General features: G+C 42.3%; 1 protein-coding gene across 1 annotated transcript; it reads left to right on the forward strand.

Annotated features, from left to right (window-relative positions):
• The first annotated feature begins 32 nt into the window (after positions 1 to 32).
• On the forward strand, positions 33 to 2,791 carry fkbp3 (FKBP prolyl isomerase 3). The gene is made up of 7 exons (XM_004083514.5): positions 33 to 190; positions 300 to 401; positions 473 to 571; positions 1,310 to 1,445; positions 1,521 to 1,588; positions 1,659 to 1,756; positions 2,561 to 2,791. The coding sequence occupies exons 1-7, from the start codon at positions 86 to 88 to the stop codon at positions 2,613 to 2,615; spliced, it is 663 nt and encodes a 220-aa protein (XP_004083562.1). The 5' UTR covers positions 33 to 85; the 3' UTR covers positions 2,616 to 2,791.
• Positions 2,792 to 17,918: the final 15,127 nt, after the last annotated feature.

Genomic DNA, 17,918 nt, shown 5'->3' on the forward strand with positions numbered 1-17,918 from the left:
ACGCTTTTATTTTGAAAGCTTGTCAACGGGATGACGTATACGTGCACAACCAATCAGAGAGACGCTGGACTGACCCGCAGTAAAGATGGCGGACGAACCCATGCGTGAGTGGACCGACGAGCAGCTCAGAAGTGACAGTGTGGCCAAAAAGGACTTAATAAAGTTTTTACAGGACCACGCGACTCACACGGTAGGAAAACTACGCGCTCGAGGGTTTACTATCTTATAGCTGTGATACTGCTGAGCGGTTGTTATGATTCAGCGCGTCGCAGCATGATGATGTAATTATTGTCTTGCAGTTCCTTTCTGAGTACAAACTGCTGGGAAACATAAAAAATGTCACCAAGACGGCGAATAAAGAGCAGCTGGTGGTCGCCTACAACCAGCTGTTTGAGAGTAAGGTGAGAGAGGCGGGTGAGTTTGTGCCGCAGACTAATAAAGGTTTGATTCAAAAACACAAACATGTCTTCAGAGGTTTAAAGGGACTGAACCAGAGGAGCTGACAGAGAAGGTGAAGGCGGTGAAAATCGAAGACAAGCCCAAAGAGGTGAAGGCGGAGCCTGTGGATGAGGTAATATCTGCTTTGATTTATCCCAAATTCCACCATTGACTGTAAATGAGAACTGGAGAGAGTCTGATGACACCCATAGAAAATATCTTACTTCCAGCTCCAACAAAACCAGGTCAATTCAGTCGCCCTTCTTCCAGAATATGGCTGTCGCCATGTTGGAACCAGAAATTGGCAGTAAGCAGTGATTGTCCCGAGTCCGGAAGAGTCAATGTTTCTATGGCAACCCTTCTCACCAACCAGGAAGGGGTTTGTTAAAAGGCCACACCCCCACCCCTTGAAACAGGCTTGAGAGAATGTCGATCTGTCAATCAAATGCTTTGAATGTTTACAGCGTGAGACCACAAATTTTTACCAAGGCATCCGAGTGGTCCGTGAAAACGTCTTTTATTAAGAAGACGTTATAGCAAAGGTATCAGAGCAAGAATGGTCATTCTGACCAATTGAATGACTGACTGAGTAAAAGCTGTTTATTTCTCTAGAGACGTCTATGGGATTTTGGCTTCTTGGAGTCAGCGGGTACTCAATCCAATTCTCATATACAGTCCAGCACTCGGGTTGGTTTCATGTTGTGATGGTCTCAGAATTGAAACCGAAGACCGAAACAGATCGAACTGTCAGGGAAAAAAAATCCTGCAATTCCAAACGCCAATCACTTTCCCCCAAGTGATGGGTTAATCTATTTATTTGACTTCATGAGGAGTTAATGTGAGTTTTCACACGGTGTCCGTCTCGTTTCAGGGTCCCCCTAAATACACCAAATCCACCCTGAAAAAAGGTGACAAGACCAACATCCCGAAGAAGGGCGACACGGTGAGCTGCTGGTACACGGGCAGCCTGGAGGACGGGACTGTCTTCGACACCAACATCCCCGCAGGTACCAGGAACTGTGGGCCTTGACTTTTCCAGAGTCGCTCGCGGCTCCATCGTCACTGCTTTCTCGTTTCCATAGCGGCAAAGAAGAAGAGGCAGACCAAGCCGCTGAGCTTCAAAGTCGGCTTGGGGAGAGTGATCAGAGGGGTACGTTTGCCTTCTCTCTGTTTATTCACGGCTCTTTGACTGACCTGTCTGTCACCCGCTGTCGCCACAGTGGGACGAAGCCCTTCTGACCATGAGCAAGGGGGAAACTGCACGGCTGGAAATTGAACCAGAGTGGGCGTACGGAAAGAAAGGCCTGCCAGACTCCAAGTATCCTTTCCTGCTGGACTTTTATTTTGAAGTGTGCAGACATGGATGACAGGGTTCTAGTATCAACCCGTTACTAGTGAAAGTAGTTGGAAGAGTTTTGGGGTGAGAAATGTTGAAGCGGTGTAAATCTTTTGAATCTTGCTCCAAGCCTCTTTCTGTAGCTGCTCTTTTCCAACATATGAAAAGGATGCTACCCATACGTCCCTAAAAAACCTGAGTCTAATAGAAAACCCACAATGACCTCTGAAGAACTTTCCAACTCAATGGCAATGGAAACGGAAACCTCGGGATCGGCGCTTTGAGGAAAAATGAGCGGTTCGGTATCAAAAATGTGGTGTCAGTTGGACATCTTCCTGCAGGGAAATGACCTAAACCACAAACATCTACCAGGGATCTCCAACCCTGTTCCTTGTGAGATACTGCCCTGCTTGTTTTGCAGCTAAGCCTGCTCCAATCATCACTGCTCACCTGGATCAGGTGTATTCAGTCGATTAGACACTGGGCTCACTCAGTCCAGCCAATCAGGACTTACTGCAGCAGTTAGCTGTAAAACAAGCAGGGCAGTAGCTCTCAAGGAACAGGACACAGTTCTTTACACAAGACTCTTCTGAAGTGAAACCATCAAAACCTGAGACTTTTGCAGCTCAATTTCATACGTTTTGCAACAGACAGTGAAGCTGAGAGAATTGTGTCTTTCGTCCAGGCCTGCTTCTGCATTGCATCAGTTTCTATGATTTAACTCCAAAGGGATGTTTTTTTGATGATGCTGAAGGTTTGTTTTCGCCTGAACTCCTTCTTCTCCAGAATTCCTCCAAACGCAAAGCTGATATTCGAAGTTGAACTGGTGTCCGTGGACTGACCGCTCTGCGCAGGTCCTCGCTTAGGCCGACGGATCGCTGTGGTGGAAGTTTTGGCCCAAATGTCCAGCATGAAGCCTCCCGAAAAAAAGAGCTGGGCCATACCAGGAAAAAAAACAACCTCATTTTATTTTGTTTACAAACTCTGAACTAATAAAGTTGTTTTCTGTCAGACAAAGCCTTCAGTTGGTTTCTTTTATGTATGGATCACCAAAATAAGCAATCCAAGTCAGATATATGTATTTTTACAAATGCAATCTGTTATCTACATGTAATAGAAAAAAAGAATGTGGGAAAAATACTAGGTTAATTTCAAAAGCTAGGGCTTTCTCACACAGCAGAAGAGCAAACCAAAAATGAAAGTAGAGTAAACTGCTCGGGAAAAACTGCAGTTCCAGCATCAGTCCATTGGAGGGCAGTGTTTCCCAAAGCAAACTGACCAGGGTGAGGAAGAAAGCAAAAAAAAAAAAATTGCACCTCCTCTGGTATCCCACAACCCATTTTGCATTGTTTTCCTTTTGTCCTATTGTTTGCGTCAATTACTCCCTCTTGTTTAACCCTTGTGCTATCCAACGCACTTTAACGTTGGGAGTTGGGTCATCTAGACCCACTAGACAGTGCTCTGAACCTTTTTTCTTCAATGATTTGTGATCTTCACTGGTGTCCATGGATTACATGAAATCTTTCCACCTTTATCCACCTTTGTCATGATAGGGAGAACACGTCAAAGTAAGGGTGGGGTCATCTAAGATAGCACAAGGGTTGTGCATTCATTCATTCATCTTCTAAACCCGTTCTGTCTCCTTCGGGGTCACAGGGCTGCTGGAGCCTATCCCGGCCACTCGAGGGCGAAGGCTGGGGACACCCTGGAGAGGTCACTGTTGCAGGGCCACAAGTCCTACACCCATGCACACGTGTTTAAGCAATCAACGTTAACTAGCCAATTCTGTCACAAAGAAAAGTGGCTTTGTGCCGTTATGCAACACTTTTCTTACATAACACATGACATTGTTACTAATGTGTTGCATATTGGTGCTGACCGATATTCATAACTGGTTTTCTTCGCGTCCAAATTATGTCATGTGTGAATAATTTAAGTTTCTCAAAGAGCGTGTTATGTGTATGTCACCTGAGACTACTCCGGTGTTGAAGTGTTAAATGGAAAAAAATAAACGTGAATTTTCCCCCCCGGTAGAGTTTGTTACTCTCTGCTGCCACCTAAAGGTCAGAGTCTGTTTTGCCTCATTGTTCAGCAGCAATGGTGAAAACAAGGTAGAACTTTACTTTTCATCTCTAGAATCATATTTTGAAAGCAATAATGTCATCGAAGAGCCTGTAACCCTTGTGCTATCCTTGGCACTTTAACATTGGGAGTTGGGTCATCTAGACCAGTGTTTTTCAACCAGTGTGCCGTGGGAGATGGTCAAGTGTGCCGTGGAAAATTGCCCTCATTAACTGATCTAAAAACATTTCCCATCTCCAGGATTTCAGCTCTGTGTTCATCCAAACAGGCCCTGATAAAACACTGAGTAGTTAGGAATATAAAAGATCGTAAAATACTTTTTCTTTGCGTTTATTTTATTTTATTAAAGACATTTTGATAAGAATGACCGTACCGCGATTCAGCTGCAGCTTCGGCTGTATTTGGTAAAAGTCCCGCCCCTTTAACTGTCTCCACCAATCATTCTTGAGGGGCTTAATCACATGTCATCAGTCTGACCAATCAGAAGTGGTTAAAGTCTTATCTTCCGTGTCCCGATTTAGCTCGTAAAGTCGCTCAGTTCTAACAAAAATACCAGCTAAAGCTCGTCTTTTGCGCTGTAGCTTTCCACAGAATCCGGTATCAGACCGTGGAACAAGTGAACAAAACAATGAAGCTCCGAAAACCGATCTCCGGCCGTTTTATGCACTACATCTCCCATGATGCATTGGGTTGTGAGAGTGACAGGGCACAAGGAGATCTGTCGTTAGACGTCTTGAAACCAACGAACACACATCAAACTATTTTTAAATCTTCTAACTTAACTTTTATTGAATCTTTTAGAAAAAAACAGCTGCAGTTTCCAGCTTTTTCTGCAACAATTATCTCAAAAATGCATGTGAGATTGTGGAGGGGCTGTAGATCAATACAGACTATGAGTTTATCCTTCTTTTTTTTAATTTTTGGATGCTGGTGTGCCGCGGGATTTTTTTTAAGGTTAAAGTGTGCCGTGGCTCAGAAAAGGTTGAAAAACACTGATCTAGACCCACTAGACAGAGCGCTGAACCTTTTTTCTTCAATGATTTGTGATCCTTACTGGTTTCCATGATTACATGAAATCTTTCCCCCTTTATCCACCATTGTCATGGTAGGAAGAACACTTCAAAGTAAGGGTGGGGTCATCTAAGGTAGCACAAGGGTTAAAGCGATGCTAAAATGTTTGTCTCTATATTTGAAAAAAAAAAAAAGAACAGTCGTTTTCCTGCAGGTATGTGGCTCCAGTTGCAGGTTCGCCTGCTCTGTACGTCCTCCATTGACTCTGCTCACTTTTATTCATCAACAACTGCAGTTGGATATTCACGGACAAAAATCTTGCAGAGTTCTATTTTTTTTTTTACCTTGGCCGGTTACCAGGCAACAAGAGTGAGACTGGCTTTTTTGCCTTTTATGGTAGATGAGAAAAGCGCTAATTATCTTTCAGATGAAATCTCTTGGGTTTTATTAAAGAAAACAGTGAAGCAGTAAGGTCAGGTTTGTTTTATTGTGAAGTCATGCACGTAATCTACCTGAAAATAGATTTTCTGCTTTATTTGAGTTTTTAAAAGAATCATCTGAGTAACCCTTGTGCTATCCTAGGCACTTTGACATTGGGAGTTGGGTCATCTAGACCCACTAGACAGTGCTCTGAACCTTTTTCTTCAATGATTTGTGATCTTCACTGGTGTCCATGGATTACATGAAATCTTTCCACCTTTATCCACCTTTGTCATGGTAGGGAGAACACGTCAATGTAAGGGTGGGTCATCTAAGGGGGTTAATTCTTCATCCTTGACTGCTGTACGTCATAGTTTGGATGAAAAGGACATTTTCTGGGATTTCTCTGTTGCTGAGGACTAAAACACCTTCATTCTGATCTCACACTCTTGCTTTTAAAAACAGTTAAAAATTAAATATTTATCTTCGAAGTGCACATTTCCCAGCATTGAAGTGCATTTAAAAAAAGAGAAAACAGTCGCATCTGTTCATTTATGCATCCTGACAGTAGTGCAGAGAGTTTTCCTAATAGCCTCTAGGGGGCAGTGTGGAAACACTAAACATTTCTGCTCCTTCAGTTTGCATCGCAGACCTGACCTGACTGGTAATGGCCATGAGAAAAGGAGTAAATAAACAGGTTGTTTGTTGAAGGGAAAATCTGTCCACATGATGTCTATCTGAGTGTTATTCATTCTGCATTTGTGACTGTTCAGGCATCTGATACAGAAAAGGAACCATTAAGGTGAGATCATTAGCAGTTTGCTATTCTAAACTGTAATGAATCAGATTTAGATAAAGTAAAATGAGCTTTCAGATCCTTTCTCCTACTTATACTGTAGACCAGCAGCTGATAACTTATTTGTGTTTCTGTGACCTTCATCCAACTGCAGTGATAAAACCTATAGATTGCATTTTAAAGGTAAAAGGATAGCATTCGTCCACAGATTCGTCTGATTTTCTGTCTTTTGACCCTTTTACACCGACGATGTTGCCAGTGAAACCTACGGTCTTTTGATCTTTATGCAGTTAATGCAATTCCAACGGATTCTGACGCAAAGAAAAAAGTCCTTATAATACTAACGTAAAGTGTTGCATTGTGAAGCAAAGCTGCTTTTCTCCTCGACAGAATTGGCTGATTTACGTTTATTGCATAAACACTTCACTACTGTAAAATGTTGCATAGCAGGCAGCTTTTCTACGCTTCAGAATCCGCTGGAATTACGTTGATTGCGTCAACGGTTGAAGAGTTAAAGAGTGGAAAGAATGCTAAAGCTCTGGTGTAAAAAGTTTTCCCCTTTTGCTTCATTCTACGTCGTCATTCTTTTCCCGGATGTTTGTAGTGTGACTTTGCAGAGAAGTGGAGCGCCCCCTCCCATTTTTGAATTTCCAAGTTGAATTTGACTTTTTTCAAAATGGTAAAAGAATTGCTGCGCCTTCGCATGCAGTTGTAGACCAGGGCATTTTTTAAGGAGATTTCTATCAAAGGAAAGAACGAAGATGATGAAGAGGATGAGGAAGTGGAGCTCTTAAACGCCCCGTGGACTTAGGGGAAAGCAGGCAGTTCCCACATCTGTGATGAACAATTTCTGCAAAACAATAAATCAGACGTAAACAGGTCATCAGTGGGCCCTCGTGTATATTAGTTCTCTACCAGATAAAAGAACTTGATCTTTTTCGAACTGGAAGTATCAAATTATGCAATTCCTGAAGTGGCTGTTGGCTAAAGGGAGCACTTTCACACCAGAGAAGCTGGGATAAACTCCTGCATAACCATGATCCTGCACATGATAGAGCAGCAATAAAGTATTGATGTTTGAAAAATGAAATAAAAGTCTGAACGTATTCAGACATTTTTTAAGGTGATCAGGTTCAGTCAATATATTTGGAATAAATAGTATGTACAGGTTTTCCTCAGTATATCAGAAAGAAGAAAAATCCATATCTAAGCATAGATGTTTTAAAGAAAAAGCTTGAGTTCCATCTTTTTAACCTGGCTTTGAGCTCATTCTGTTTCCAATCCTTCTCACCCCCCTGATCCTCTGCTCTGTCCTCCACCTCTTCATCTTCCTCACCACTAGTCATTCTACACACCACCATCCTATATCTGGCTACGTTCTCCTTACCATGACTCTGCAGTTGCTTTCAATAATATGCCCCCATACTCCTTTCTATTCAGGAAAAATGTCTTCACCACTACCATTTCTATTCTTTTAGCTCAGTCCAGCACCATATTTCCTTCTGCTTTCTGTCCTGAACACCAAACTTCCTATGTCCCACATGTCCAGAAAAAGTCTACTCCAATCACCGCCCTCTCCTCATCTCCTGGATCTCCTCATCCATCTCCTTCTGGAACTTCTCCTTCTCCTCGAGCTCACATCCTGGCTGAGAGGCAAAACCACTGACAACATTCGCCATCACACCTTCAACTTCAATTGTCAGACTCATCCCTCTACCTGACATCCATAGGAAATATAGATCACTCCTCCTCTATTACTGTGTGTGATTTATTGAGTATGTGAAGGTGTTTATGAGCCGTATTCAGTTTACAAATCAATACAAACGCCAAGGATGTTCACTTCTCCAGCTGTTTTTTCATTTACAATGTTTTCCTGCAATAGTTTGCCAAATGCAGTTCAAGTAAAACATTTGTGTGACTGCTTGACTTAACATGTTTATAGACAATGTTAAGGTCCTACTCCAATCATCTACTTATCTATTGTAAACGACTTCCCAGGGGTCATGCCATTTTAAGAAAAATTGTAAAAAATCTGTTGTTTTGCGGAGCAGCAGGAGTTTATTAGAAATTGTTGTGAGTGGTACTGTTGACCCGGAAGTAAGCCATTGCTCATTTCCTATGATCTCTTTGTTTAACCCTTGTGCTATCTTAGATGACCCCACCCTTACATTGACGTGTTCTCCCTACCATGACAAAGGTGGATAAAGGTGGAAAGATTTCATGTAATCCATGGACACCAGTGAAGATCACAAATCATTGAAGAAAAAAGGTTCAGAGCACTGTCTAGTGGGTCTAGATGACCCCACTCCCAATGTCAAAGTGCCTAGGAAAGCACAAGGGTTACACTCTTTCCTGCTAGCTTAGAGCCCCTCACAACCCAAAGCAACATTATCAAAGCAACTAAAATAATGTCTAGCGGGGAGGGACTTTTTTTTTACTAATGGAGCTATCCAGCCATAAAGGGTTGAACCTTGGATCTATTTGGCTTCATGTGGATGCATCAAAATGGAGTGGAGCAGGAAGCTTGTGTCCCGCCGATAGTATAGTTTATACATAACAACTATAAGCTTTTCCAAACAGCATTTATTGTCTGCTCCTGATTCATAACAATTTGATTAGAGGTATACTATTTTAAATACATCCTCCATCACAAGAAAAAAGCCATTGAAAACACCAAAAGCAATTTTCATTGACGCGGTTCTTTAAAAGCAGCTCTATGTCAAGGTTAACAATGGAGGGTAAAATTGATTTCTCAAAAAAGATGCCTCCAAGAATGCAAACAAACCAACCTGAGAAGCGTTCTTGAACTAGAGTGTTGTGTGTGGACGGCACAACTTGACATCCATCTGCCACTCATCACACGGCCTCTGTGCTGCGACACACAGCTTCCAAACAGCTTTATTTAGGTCAGAAACAGCAGGCGTGTTCTGTGGTGTCGTAGGCTGTCAAACACAACAGTTTTCCGGTCCCAGAGTGGAGGAGGTGGAGCGCTGATGCTGAGAGGTATTTATCAAGACTATTGGCTTTGGATTATGAGCTTTTTCCCAAAGCCTGATTCAATTTCAATGTGACATGTTCACAACATGATGGAAAACCCACAATTCTTTCATTTCGGGAAACAGAACGAGCCGCAATCGGGCACATTTATCACTTCTAATCGCAGCACTGACTGTAATGTGTTTAAATTCAGAGTGAGGTTTTTTTTTTATTAATGCACATTTTGGTGGTCAATATATGATAAATATAAATATATTGCCTGATCTGACCTGCAGTTACATTTCTTGTTGGGCCAGACAGAAAAAATGAAGAGAGAAGGAGAGAGTGGGATGATAGAGATGGGGGAGAAGGGTACAAAAGAAAGGGGAGAAAAAAAGGGGGTTGGAGGTTAATTAAGAAGTAGGGGGGTAGAATCACAAGGCAACACGTTGTTGGAGATTTATCCTCATTCCTGTCAGGTGCAGATGTAAGTCGATGGGGCGGGGCCTGTCCACCGACACACTCAATTATTATAGATATACTTGATTGCAAGGACCAGAACCAGGACCACAGGGACACAGACAGCCTAAGGCTCAGATGTCATGTGATCCCCGGGTCATGGCCCAGTCAGAGAACTCAGGGATCCCTCTCTCTACGTGGAGAGAGGACCGGAAGATCCAGGAGGACAACACTAAAGGGACACAGCCACCGTCACTGAGGCCCCCCACAAGGGATGGGCTAGGGGACAGAGGATCACTGTTCCCACCGTCCTTGTGTAATGTGCGTGTTTGTGTTTGTGTTGGAGTGTGTATTGTGGTGGGATAGGGGATGTGTGTAGTAAAAGATGTGGTTAAATTTGGCGGGTAGGACACTCTGAGGACATTTCCTGTTCGCTGACAGTGATGTCCAAGCACCCTCCCACCAAGGAGCCCTACATGTCTACGATGCAGTTAAAACCGAGGGGGGAGGGGCCCAAAACCGAGCGGCAACCAATGGGAAGGGGCCCACTGCCAAGTATGACCACTGGTTGGCCCAACGTAGAGTGATCTTATGACATAATTTGGGGCTTGGCCCAACAGAGGCTGGCCATCAGGCAGTAGCCTACAAGCCCCAAGGTGGCCCAGACGCTCCAGATTTGTCCCACCAGTTGGTGATGCCAGTCTGGGCGACCCTATTGGATACTGACAGTGCCCGATCATACAGAGTCCTCACTTTGTATTCAAACCACTTCAGTCCTAAATTAATCAATTCTATCTGATTTTAAATTAAAAAAGTACAAATTTAATCAGCGATCTCGTGAACTAACCGGTGGTCTCCAGTGGATGAGAAGAGTGATGAAGAGAGCTGAGACGGGAGGAAGAGCCTCAGGCTCAGTAATTTGATGCAGGAATGCTCCACCTGCTCTGCTGCTTGTTGAATTTTTGTTATTATCATGCAGCAGATAGAAGCCAGAGTGATGGCAGAGAAGGGTGTAACAGAACGCAGACAGAGGCTCTGTGGAAGAAGCATGAAGTAAAAAAGGTGGGATGGAGCTGTTGTCTGACCCCGCTCCCATGAAACTGCTGCCATTAAGATTCAACTCATCATTTCCTGATGATGCACCATTATTTTAGGCTGAAAACTCCCAGAAATGCTCCCTTTCTGTAGGGATTTTGTTTTTAGTTTAATTGTACACCCATCCCCCTTTTTTCCCTCACCTCTGTTGGCTCTTTGTCTCTGTTGAAGCTGTCATCACTGGAGTTTTGAGGCGAATGAGTGAGCTGTCTGCTGAGAGCCTCTTTAACTCAGTCCCTGTTGGGAATTGGAAGACAAATATCTTAAGTCAAGACTTCCAGGGCTTTTCAACTTAAATTTATAAGATCATAAAACCAACAGCCCTTCATGCTGTAAAAAAGCCCCAGGCACATATTTTTCATACATCCAAAGGTCAGACCCCGAAAATAGACGAGAATCTACAGCATCTCCTGACAACAAAAAGCAAGACGTTTTCCTGTCATTTGCATGCAGCTACAGTAGGAGCTGTGATGATGTTACATAAAGAGGTGGACAAATTGCCCATACCTCACTGTCATGTCCTCTAAATTGCATTGCACAAGACATTTGTTCATGAATATTGGTGAGAAAGAGGTGGTATGTGGACAGAAACGTTTGAACAAACTCATGCACCAAAGCCACTGCAAGTGTAAAGGATTTACGTGAGTGCTTCTCCTATGTGGACTGAATTTTCATGAAATACATAAAATTGCCTTTGATATTACTAATAATGAATGAGAAGAAACTCAGATTTGTTAGATTAATATTTTAGTTGGTTGTTCTTTAGAAAATTCCTTGACAGACATTTAGTAGCGTTTTAAGGTCCCACTCCAATCATCTTTTGTTCTGTAGTGAAGGCATTCCTAGCGGTCTTTTAATTATGATTATGCTGTTTTAGACAAAATCAAAAACCCTGGAGTTTAGAAATGCAGTGTGAATCATAATTTTCTTTATAAATGTCCTCCATCATGAGAAAATGCTACAAGAAAGAACTCTAAGTGCCAGTATACAGTAGAAATAGAAGAAGAGAAAAGTCCCCCCCGGGCTAAATGTGCTTTAGTTTGGTGTCAAAACTGTTACAACTTACAACAGATCAGTCCATAAAAGACCAAAATTCACACAGCTATCTGCAATTCTTCTTTTGTGGCATCATCTCTCTTCGTAGAATGGGTTTCTTTTAGAAGCCAAGTGTGCATCGAGCTGCACAGCTAGTTTGCGCTGCATCAGTTGGTGACAACATGCAGGAAGACATTGTATGTGCTCCTGCTGCAGCAGTTAGCCTCAGAGCGGTAACAAGTCTCTGTGGTGTGAGCTGGTAATCAAATCCCTCAAACTGCATAATTACACCAACAGCAACTATTAAATCCTCCAGCCTCCTGTGGTTCTGTGCTGGCTCTTTAAACTGGAGTGAAAGCTGTAATTATTGCAAGGACATATAGGAAGTGAAATGGAGCACCTGGGGAGGCGGAAGCTTTAATAAGGTTTGTCTCCTGCGTGTTTTTGGCCTTAAGAACATGCTATTGAACGAAGTGATCAGATGTTGTGGCTCATAAAGCTTAATGTTATGATTTGACATACAAAGCTTCCCCCAAATGAGCTCCCATTAGAAACAGCTGCAGCTTTGAGGGATGAAAACTCTCAGAGCCTATTCTGGGAAGGTGAACATCCCTGCTCTCTGTGGTCGCTCTGAAATCGACACGGGAGAGACACCGGAGGGAAGAATGCCGAATCTGGGCACTCCGCGGACCACTCTGGGCCTTCACGGGAGATGATTTATTCAGGAAGTAAGTGCAGCAGAGGGGCCATGGGGCCTCCCCTGCCATCATTTAGGTGCACACCGCTGCTTCATTTATCCACCTTCTTTTATTGATTAATTCATGGGCCTGATTAAAGTTTCACAAGCTGCCAATTATCCTTCATAACGCGTGATTCCCCCGTCGATCTGGAGCCAGTGGGTCTGACTTCCCCTCACGGTAATAGAAGAAAATGATGCTGCAGCTGAAGAACAGGCATGTCTTTGTCACACTGAATTCTTCCGAGAGGGCCCTCCTGTAAATATTTGACAAATTACAGCCCGATACAGAGAGAGAGGCTCCTGAAATATTGATGGTATGGTAATACAGCCATAATTGCAGGCCGTCAGGGTAATAGCCCACATATGGAAAGAGGAAAGTAACAATTAAGCAGTCAGTCATTCACAACTAATGGGGCTCCCTGTTTGTATTTTCATAGTTGAGTTGTTCACCAGAAAGGGAAAATACTCAGAAAAGTACTTCAAAGTTACTCTAAATTATGGTTTTAGGTTTAGGACACAAATTGAACTTAAGGGTAAATGAAAGGTTATCTGCCCTGCTGTAGACTGGTCACCCAACAGTGACTGGATAGGCTCCAGCAACCGCATGGCCCTGAAAGCAAATAAGTCGGTTTGGGAAATGTATGGAGTCCTTTTTGGTGTGAGACTTTTGTCAGAAAAGGTCTTTTGGAAGACCAATAGTTAGACCTAAAACAACTGGGGCAGAATTGATTCCAATAGAGAAAAGATTTCCTGTTATTTTGGCTCTGAAAGCTGTTTGCAGTCTCTTTTTTAAGTTCCATACTGTCCCTTATTTGTCTTTTACATGATTTTGTAACTGGTGAGAGTCAGTTTTGATATTACAGACCCAAGGTCCATTTGCCACTAAAAACACAAAACAAATAAAATACTTACAAAATTTAAAGAAAAGCAGTCATGACAGTACAAGTAGGAGAACAATGACTTAAAATGACCAAGTATCATAAACAAACAAAAAAAGACTAAAACTATTGCAGACTAAAAAACCTAAAAGGTTAAAAAAGGCAATTATACGAAAAATGGTCGCCTTTTTAAAAATTAATTCAAGCTTTTCTTGTTGTAAAACCTGTAAAAAAGCTCATCTTTTAAACATCAATGGTCTTTATTTAAGACTCTTTATCTGTTATTTTACACAGGATATTTAATCAATTCGGGGCTCTGTTAGACAGGAAACCTACTTTTCAGATCCCTTTAATAAATGTTTTTAGGTGGGAAAATAGAATCACAGCTTCAAAAATATCCTATAAACATCTACTTTTTTTCATTAGTGTGCCAAATTAAATGATCCCTTTATTGCTCTGAAGAGTACCATCATTTAGAAAATGATCTTATATATTCTTTCATTTTTTAAAAGAAAAAAAAAATTGGTACCTTTCACCATCCATTCATCCACCCATTTGATCATCCATCCATTGATTGATTGATTATTTCAATTATCCATCCATTGAACAGCTATAAGCTTTTTCCAACTTTTTTTCATCATTGGCTCCCGATTCACCGCAATTTGAAACACTCAAACTAAGGTTTTAATGTATGTTAAAACTTTCAAAAACATGATTTTCCTTGGGATGAGTCTGTAATGCACCACAGTGGGTCTACTTTGGGTTCCTCTCTGTCTCAGTCCAGCTTTTTGAATCCTTGATCCTAACTGTTTTTTTTTTTTTTTTACAGCTCATGGTCAAACACTGCAAACCAAAAAGTGTTGCTGCAGCAACAGCCTAAAGTATTTATTGAAGGCTCTATTGTCAAAGTCTACAGATACATATTTGGGATTTTGATCAAATGAACTTTAAAAAAATGCAGACACTGTCTAAACCATAAGAAACATCTGTGTGATTCAGTTCAATGAGATCTCCAATGATTTAATTCTGTAATTGTTGTGTTATCTTTGAGAATAATGCAATTATTGTTTTCTGAAGTTGTAACCTCTGACTGCTGTTGCCATAGAAAATAATTCTTGTGGGTATATGGCAGATATTCTACTTCTGCCACAAGGGAACTTTGACTTAATCTGGTCCTGCTCGATGCCTGCAGCTCCACAACCTTAAGAGATGAAGGAAAAAATTCCACCATTTAGTGCTTTTTAACATGAGTGGAAGTTTTATGTGTCTAGTTTACAAAGTCTCTTTGGTTTTTCTTCTTTTGCCACTTTGACCTCACTTCCTCTCCTCCCTGCTTTTCCTGCAAACTTCCCCTGCCCTCTCCAAGTCACAGAGCTGCTATCCAGCAGTTAACGAATGAGTCTGCCACATTGCAAACAATCTGCATTCATCATGCCTTATCTGCACCTGCCTCCACGGCAGTCATGACACTCGGACAGAGCAAAGGGAGATTGCCCCCATAGCGTCCAGGGTCAAGGTCTGCAGCTCTGGAACAGTCTTGCAAGCTAAAGGCTTATTTGGAGAGCTTGTGTTGGATTTGAGCATCAGGCTGTGGAGGAGGCTTACTCTTGATCCAGGATAAAGCACTTTTTTTTTTTTTTCCAAGTTTGTGCGGGGATGGTTTGCTGAGAATGCACCCTCATTTACTGCAACGCCCAGCTGAATGCTCAGGCGGCTCAGGCTCACACAAAGGAAAGCATGGCTTGCTAACCGCAGCCTTAAACCCACACATGTTCAAGTGAGTGGAAAGCAAAAATAAGTTTCATGTTCAATGTTAGAAAGAAAAGCACTGAATGAGTCATGTGTTTTCATCCGAACACACATACCTGACGATGCTGCAGTTTCAGCAGGTGTGCTGATGGTAATGCAGATGACGCTCTTTCTTTCAGTTAGAGCAGCATGCCATACCTGCACCCCCAAACAGGGGACAGAACGGTGCCTCTTGCCAGGCGTTTTGTTGCCAGCGACATCAGGACAAAGGAGGAAAAAGGAGTCAGGGTGCCTGTGGGATTGTTGTACCGCTCACAACCAGAACCACATGGTCCGGGTCAATCTTGAGGTGCGGAGGAGAACTGCACAGGAAACAATTACAGACTCTTTGACACTGGAAAAGACAAAAAAACCCAGTTGTTCTTATGTAACTACCACTACTAAACTGAGCAGACTGCAGTTTTGGCTGCGAGCCGTCTAATTAAAAATCCTGTTTGGGCTCTTCCTGCTGAAGAACAGAGGCAGATGAGTGCTGAGAAGCAAAAAGGAAAGAAAAAAATAGAAGCCTCTGCAGAACGCTCAGCAAAGTAAATGAATTTTTTCTTCTCTTCTGCTTAAAAGTCGATTACATACAATATCCTTGAAGAGCTAAGCAGGAGTTATTATCAAATGTTACAGGCGAGGTGGAGATTTCTAGTTGTGTGTTGTATTTAGTTAACACATTTTTAGCTGACTCCATTCATCCGGATAAGGAGCACCTTTGTTTTTTATTCTGTGAATAATAAGAATTCATGCAGATAATGGCCAATAGAGTTACTGCCTGCACTTGCATTTAAATGCACTGTATCTGCATGAGTAATGAACAAGAGGGCTGGAATCTGCCCATGAACCAAACGAGCTCCTGACGGTTCAACACGCTCCTTCTGACTGACTGGCAGAGAAATGACTCCGCTAATGCGATTTTAATTGTGCGAGCAGGAATATTTCAATTACAGACACCATGAGAAACAGCTCAGTGTTTAATTTGGTTCTGTACAATCACTGTAAAATACTTTGAAATTGTTATTGCTGCAGATTTCCAATTACATGCAGGTCGATGTCTTCTAAAATGGAACTGGAATATTCCTGTCAGAGGAATTTTGACTTTAAATGCAAATTAATTGTTAGCTTAAGTGAGCTGATTTGTTTAAAAAGGTTTTTAGACGTGGGTATGGACTTTTGTTGTCTAGTAGCACACTGGTGTGGCGTACTCAGATCATCAAATCTGTATCAGACATGCTCCAACTTCTATCATTTCAGGAGGTTTCCCGCTTTTGCCCAACAGTAGACGGGTTGGCTCCCTGAAGGAGATGCAGCAGGTTCTGAAAATGGATTAATAGATACTTTTTCTTTGGTTTATCATCCACCATAAAAAGTAAGATGAGCTCCTACACAAATCAGCAGTGTCAATTCAACATTTCAAATTTAGCTTTACTCATTATGTAAAGCAATACTCATGCTCATCAGTCCATGACCTGCAAAAAGTATCACAGTTGCCATGGCCCCCTCCTTAACTCAAGAGTTCTTTTAAGACATCAGCAGACACAACACAGAGAATCATGTCACAGCAGAGAGCAGTGAGGTACAGCAAGGCTTTGGATACGGGGCAGGGAGGGCCTCCAACTTTGAAGAAGCACGACCAGAAGTGGGTGGAGGTATATGACAGGCATTCAAAGCCACTCAAAGCTTCAATTTTATTTATTTTTGTTGTTGAATGTCTACTAAGCTGCCACCATGATGCACGGATTTTCTCTCAGAGGGAGCTGTAGTCTCCTCTTTCCTCTCAATACAGTGAGAGGAAAAGTAACCATTTCTGGAGCACATCATAAGAGATTCTTTCCAAATAATGTCCTGTAAGAAAGCCAAAACATATGCTCACTGGCCACTTTCTTAAGCAAACCTGTCTAACTGCACACAAACTTGAACACAAATTTCTATTCATCCAATCAGATGGCAGCAACTCAGTGCATTTAAACCTGTAGACATGGTCTAGACGATCTGCTGCAGTTCAAACCGAGCATCACAATGGGGGAATAATAGTGATCGACGTGACTTTGAACGTGGCATGGATGTTGGTGCCAGACGGGCTGATCTGAGTGTTTCAAAAACTGCTGATCTACTGGGATTTTCACCCACAACCATCTCTAGAGTTTACAGAGAAGGGTCAGAAGAAGAGAAAATATCCAGTGAGCGGCAGTTCTGAGGGTGGAAATGCCTTGATGATGTCAGAGGAGAATGGCCAGACTGGTTTCAGCTGATAGAAAGGTAACAGTAACTCAAAGAACCACTGGTTACAACAGAAGAGCATCCCTGATTGCACAACACGTCCAACCTTGAGGCGGATAAGCTACAGCACAACAAGAACACAACGGGTACCACTCCTATCAGCCACGAACAGGAAACTGAGGCTACAATTCACACAGACTCACCAAAACCGGACAATAAAAGACTGGAAAGACATTCTCTGGTTTAATGAGTCTCCATTTCTGCTGCAACTTTTGGTATGTAGGGTCAGAATTTAGCATCAACAACATGAAGGCATGGATCCATCCTGATTTGTATCAACAGTTCAGGCTGCTGGTGGTGGTGTAATGATGTGGGGGATATTTTCTTGGTGCACTTTGGACCTCCAAGTACCACCAGAGCATGGTTACAATGCCACAGCCTATCTGAGTACTATTGCTGATCAAGTCCATCCCTTGATGATCACAGTGTACCTCCCTTCTGCTAGAAAAGGCGCCATGTCATAAAGCTGGAATCATCTGGTTTCTTAAACAGAACAATGAGTTCACTGGACACAAATGGCCTCCACAGTCACCAGATCTCAACCCAATAGATCACCTTTGGGATGTGGTGGAACGGGAG

The sequence above is a fragment of the Oryzias latipes genome, chromosome 24 (genome assembly GCF_053564925.1).
Source record: "Oryzias latipes strain Hd-rR chromosome 24, Olatipes_Hd-rR_3.1".
NCBI lineage: Eukaryota > Metazoa > Chordata > Actinopteri > Beloniformes > Adrianichthyidae > Oryzias > Oryzias latipes.